The sequence below is a fragment of the Lonchura striata genome, chromosome 5 (assembly GCF_050655825.1).
Source record: "Lonchura striata isolate lonStrDom1 chromosome 5, ASM5065582v1, whole genome shotgun sequence".
Classification (NCBI taxonomy): Eukaryota; Metazoa; Chordata; class Aves; order Passeriformes; family Estrildidae; genus Lonchura; species Lonchura striata.
This window is the reverse complement of record NC_140707.1, coordinates 63,606,214-63,612,213: the sequence shown is the minus strand read 5'-3', so window position 1 is coordinate 63,612,213 and position 6,000 is coordinate 63,606,214. Positions and strand designations below refer to the sequence as shown.

General features: G+C 39.8%; 1 protein-coding gene across 10 annotated transcripts in view; it reads right to left on the bottom strand.

Moving 5' to 3' along the window:
• Positions 1–202: 202 nt before the first annotated feature.
• Positions 203–6,000, bottom strand: part of TRAF3 (TNF receptor associated factor 3) — a 66,104-nt gene continuing 60,306 nt past the window's right edge. For 9 of the 10 annotated variants that reach the window (XM_021541371.4, XM_021541365.4, XM_021541373.4 and 6 more), the window contains one exon: positions 203–4,806. In XM_021541371.4, coding sequence (XP_021397046.1) covers positions 4,235–4,806 — 572 coding nt within the window. In that variant the 3' untranslated portion in view covers positions 203–4,234. The remainder of the gene's footprint in view (positions 4,807–6,000) is intronic. The other variant, XM_085580786.1, reaches the window with a different exon arrangement.

Below are 6,000 nucleotides of genomic sequence, written 5' to 3'. Positions count from 1 at the left end.
AGCTGAGGAAACAGAAGCGATACAACATTCATGGGCTAACATTCATGGGCTCAACACTTAAATCCCAGCTAACACAAATCTCTATTACCTTTGCATTTGAGAAATTCACCAGGCACAGAAACAGGCACATATCTTCATCTTTCCTTTTCCAAGTAGAAAACACAAGAAAAAGAAATAAACTGCATTTCTTTTTTTTTTTCCCCATGTTTTTAAAAATCTAGCGTGTTTTTTCCATCAAAAGTATGCCACCCACCATTCCCTTTTCCTATTGCACATTCTCTTTGTGAAGAACAACATTTACAGTACAAGGCTGAAATCAACATTGCATATTGTAAGTCAGCAGTTGAAGGTGTACCGTGTAGACAGTAACTGAAACAAGACCCCAATTAATTAGTTTAGAGAAGCAATGCAGACATGGTCATGCATCATAATTGCAGGTTGGTCTTTAAACACCCAAACAGTTTCCTGTCTAGGATTCAAGACTTTCTAGGTAATAGGTGCACTCACTCTGTGCTGAAGAGTGCACACAAAGGGCAACATCCAGATTGTCACACACTGGAATCTCCCTAGAGGAAGCTGGAAACGGAAGAGGTTTGTACACAACTTGGAGCGTCACCGTGAAGAAAGAACACCAGCAAGAGACTTCAGCTGTGTGCTGCTAAGAATTACTACTAAGGAGAGGACAATGTGGTTTCACTGAATAAACTCTGTTCAAAGTAATCCAAATACTCTGGGAGCCCCTTGCAACAGTGGCACCCCGCAGGAGTTTGCCAGGATTCAAGAATATACATTACATGGGGGCAGGGTGTTGTCCCATGAATCACTTTAAACAGACAGTCCCTAGAAAACTTTGGATATCTCAGTCAGGAACAAAGAGAAAAAGGATAAAGGGCATTTCAGCGATGAAACAGTTAAATAACTTAAAAGTGTTGAGTAAAGCACCAGGTATCTTTTCCTTTCAACTTAGAGAATATACAGTGGCCTTGTTTTCACAAAATGCTACATACTCCTTGCTGGAAAGCAGAGGAAACTGATTTCTATGTACACAGTAAGAACTCTACAGAGATGGCCTGTGAGTTCTGCGGAGAAAGGGGTGTTACAGTCAAGGCTTCAGGTATTCCACAGCAGGCGGTGTCTACATTTGTGTAGCAAGATCCTGGATTTCACAGTACGCAGGGTTGGCAAACTGGAAATTCTCTGGCAGCTTCATGTAGTTTTAAAAAATAAGTGCAGTAGGCCTCTGTTTTATTAACTGTGATAAAAAGCACATATGCAAAAATATTTTTATATCGATAGCACATTACTGCATTATAAAAGCTGCCCAAGTGAAGCTGAAGATTCTGGCAGCTGGTGCTTTTGGCACTTGGGAGATGTGGAAAGCAGCATAGAGATCTGTGAAATACAACAGTGACTGATGTTTCTGCTACAGTGATCGGCATTTAGAGAGTTAGCAGTGTTCATATTTAAACTTCTCTGTGAAGTTTCTGAGTCAATATCCCACCAAGACGAGATATTCAGATCTCTTAAAGCTACTAGTTTAGGCTGTGTGCAGACTCAGGAAGACTTCCCTATTGGTTTACACATTCACATGTTTCAAAGTCCTCTTTCAATCACCAAGGCTGGAAATGGTTTTTTTCCTCCTCTTTTAAAAAGCTTGGATTTAGAAGCGCAATTCTGTCACAGAAGTTGGAAACTGTAGTCACAAATCTGCAGAATATGCCGGGCCCTGCTTATACTCAAAATCTCCTCCAAGTCCCAGATTGAAACAGGATATAAACTGTTTTGAGATGGCCAAACAATTTCATTTAATTTTACAAGACATGCATTAGCAATGGGAGGAGAGTCCTTTGGACATTTCCACTTGGGAATCCTGTTTTCAGTAAAATTCTGTGATGCACAAACACAAAAGCTTAGCTGCCTACATTCACAATTATTAAAATGACACAAGTTGAGCGAACCTTCGCCCTAAAGCGTAAGTGATGGGTTTACTTATGCAGCCTGCATAAAACTGCAAGTGCCATACAATGATATCTAGAGATATAGATGCAGGTATATCTATAGATATTTATCTCTTGTGCAGAACATCCTCCTTCCGTGCTAGAAATTAAATGCTAGCACGTGCCTCCATATTTGAGCTTGCACCTGTTGACAGCCACGTACCATAGAGGGAGTACAGTACCCAGACAATGGAAGGCAAGGAAAGGAAGACAAGTTGCTGCTGACGGTCAGGACAGTCAGCAGCAGGCAGTATTCTAGCAGGTGCCTGGAAAACCCATGAAGACCACTTAGCATGCATTGTACATCCATAAATACTTCTTGCAGGCACTGTGTGTGAAGGCACAGCCAAAAAAGACAACGGCAAAGACAAGCTGAAATACAAAGGCATGAATTCAACTGCACCTTAGACAAAAATTGTGACTATGCCTCAAAAAAGCAGAAAACTGATACAGCCTGACATTAAAGGCTGAGATGCAACAGTTTTTTTTCAAGCCCACAAAGGCTGAAAACACAGTGGTGCAAGCCCGCTCTGCTTAGGCAGGAGTTTAAAGAGCACCACAGTCAGGCTGTGTCTCTGGACTTGCGTGTCACAGGCTATTAAATAGAAGCAGATGAACACAGCAGGTTGCAATCAGCATGTTTCAGGGCTAGCAAATGCTTTTCACTACAGTTGAGGCTGTTACAAGAAAGAAGCCCATGCATTCCCCATTAGGATGCTTGTCTGCTATGAGAAGCTGCCACGAGCATCCATATTCACAGCCCCAGAGCTCTCAGATGGATTAGTTTCAAGTGATGCCACCTTACAGCCACAGGCATTAGAGGAAAAATGTCACCTGCCTTCACAGTGGCCATGGAGACTGTCTAGTCCAAGCTCCATAGGAGCACTGAGCATAATGTTTTGGCACCTTAATAGGATGGATTCCACCATGGCCAAGTCATAGAAGTTGCAGAAGCCAAAGGAGTGGGCTTTGGCTTCTGTTTCATACATTGCAAGGTACCTAAGGGCTCTGAAGACAAGGCTAAACATTATGCCTGAAGTCCAATTAAACTACCATTTCAGATATCAGAATTAATCTGAATAAAAAGCTATGGTTTATAAGCAGCACAGCACATCTAAGGCACATGTATGCATGCAAGCCACCATCACTGTATTAAGACATTGCTGGTTTGTCTTGAAGCAATGGCTGCTAGTACAGAACAAACATAGAGGCTTTTTTTCAGCACTAATCCTCCTCCCCAATACTGAAAACACTATATACTGCTGACAGCATAATGTGCAACATATATAGCTTGATTGGAAAGCATGGGGCAGAACTTTAAAAAATGTACAGGATTCCGTTTAGAACTCCAAAGTTCAACAAATGCCCTATTTTAGGGTGAAAACAATTATAAATCTGATAATGATGCACAGCATCCATGAGTGATTTTTCCTTAATTTTGAAATAGTGTCATTAACTACGACATATATTGTAGGTTTACATTTCTAAAGAGAAATAACAGAATTGAATAGTTTTTTTTTCCTATCACAAGTGATAACCAGTGTTTGATATCTTCTATTTTTTCTTCCAAGAAATATCAGTCTATCAACAGTTTTAAAATAAAATGTTTTCTGTAACAATAGAACTTTAAATAAAAATATGATTTTGATTCAGATACTTTTGAGAAGACATGGATACTTTTCCAAGATCTTCTGACAAAGTAATTATTAAAACAGAGACCAGATGAGGCCTTAAAAAGACAATATACTATATTTCAGACAAGATTGCACCTCAGTTTTTCAAAGAATATCATAATTGCAACATTACTTCATCTTCTTTTAACATGCTGACAATTTCCAGCTAGCCCACATGTGAAGGGTTTTTCTTGTATTCTAGCTTAAAAGAAATAAAAGTCAGTAATTGATTCAGCACATACTGTATATGTCTTTTCACCTCCAATCGACTAGATCATTAATAAATTAAAAAAAATCCTCTCTGACCATAATCACTAGCCTGACGAGGGATAAGTGATTCGTCAGAGCTCAAGTGTTGCTAGTTCTATTAAAAAATATACCATGGTATGATTTCTTAATGTGTTGCTACTTTCGCAATTGGACCCTATGCAGTTATGCCTTCAAACTCTTCCATCTGTTCCACAAGGTGGTTCTGTGAGCTTTAGGACCTCTGATTGAAGACAAACTGATATAAAACCCCCAAACGGAGTTGCCTTCTGTTTAATCCGCCTCCCCCAGTGTATGTCAGGGGTCTGGTAGATCCGATGTATCCACTATGACTTTAATAAAAATAGTATCATCTTTAATATACGTTCCATTCTCTAGAACAGTTTGAGCCACAAAGACTGGGCAGCCAGATGCAATGTTCATTTCTCCAGTTGGCTTCTTGAAACTGCTGCTGTTGGGATCTGGCTTGAAAGCATCTCCCAAGTGGCGTCGAGACGGTCCCTGATCCATGAGCATGAGAGTCACTTTCTGTTTGAAGGGCCAAGGAAGCAGAGCATCGTATTCTCCACGCATTATGACAAAAAACAGAGACAAGTGCGTCCCCTTTCCCATGCCATCTCCGTTCAGGTAAACTCTGGCACACATCTTGTAGCCAAAGTATCCAGTATAAAAGGGTTGGCTGTACAGGGACAGAGTCTTCCCCATGACTGCTTCTTGCTTCCGACGTTTATAGTCTCGGATTTTCCAAATCAGCACTCCGTTGTAACTTGCAGTTTCTAGGACCTGGAAGCGGAGGTCCATGTCAGCCAGGCGGATGTCATGAACGCTCAGCATCTGATCGTGCCTGCTCAGCTGGGTCTCCAGCAGGCCTGGCAGAAACAGAAAGGATGGGGGTGAGAAACCTGCAGTTTACTAAAGACTGTGAAAATCAAGCACCAGTGCTGCTACTGTGTATGAAAACAATTTCCTCCTCGAGAACCAATTTGGCCACTGATGAAGCAATTCCTACAGGCTCTAATTTGCTGGCTGGTATCTATATTAGTTGGGATTTTTACAAATGTGGGTATTAATCGTACATGCAGTAAAAGTCAAATATTCAAATCATCTAACAGATTTTTCCTGGTCACTAAACAGTATAACTAAAGGCTTCCATTTTTTGAAAGGAGACTTGATAGCATTATCTGCAGATTGCTATTTAGCAGGTAAGACCTTGGAAGCAGTTACACATCCTGTGTAATCCATCTGAAATTCAGAAGCATTCCTGATCACTCAAAACATTCTTTTTAGACACTATTTGTCTCAGAAGCACAGTGCTGTTGCAATGTCTAAAGTTCTTAATAAAAAAACCACAAAAAATCCAAGCTTAGATCTGTACTATATGCTCATTTATTTAGTTTAGTGTGAGAGCTAAGTCTTCTGCGTCCCCTTTCCCTCTCATGTTACTCTTTTGTTTTGTTGGCAAAATTGGCCAACACACAATACTGAGAAGCAGATGAATTAATAAAGCAGGTTTACCTTATATCTGTCTATTTAAATTTGTCACAATCATTTAAATGCCTGCATGTGCTCACTACACTGATCTGCTGAATTCCAGTTTTTATTCAGAAGCTTATTCTTAAGCAATAACCTTATTCTTAAGTAGATCTTAAGATAATAACAATAACCTTATTCTTAAGCAGATGTCAGTCTCCTTACTATCAAATACACCTGTCTAACAGAATCAGGATGGGTGGTTTCATGCAGATAACCACACACAAGGTATGGATCCACTCACAAGGGAGAAGAGTAGTAAAAAATGTCAATATACCAAGACAGTATTTAAAGAAGTTGCTGAAAGCTATTAGTTATCAAAGATCAACTGAGAAACTGTTCATAATGAGCTAACAATGCAGTCAAGACAAGAGTCAATAAAACAAAACGGAAGACAATAATCAAGCCTAAGAAAAAGCATGGAAGCAATACCACACTATTAACAAATGAAATACACAATCTCCTACTAAAAAATCAGAAGAATCATCATTATTGATGTTTCCATATAAAAGTCACAATGGGAGTGCCACTCG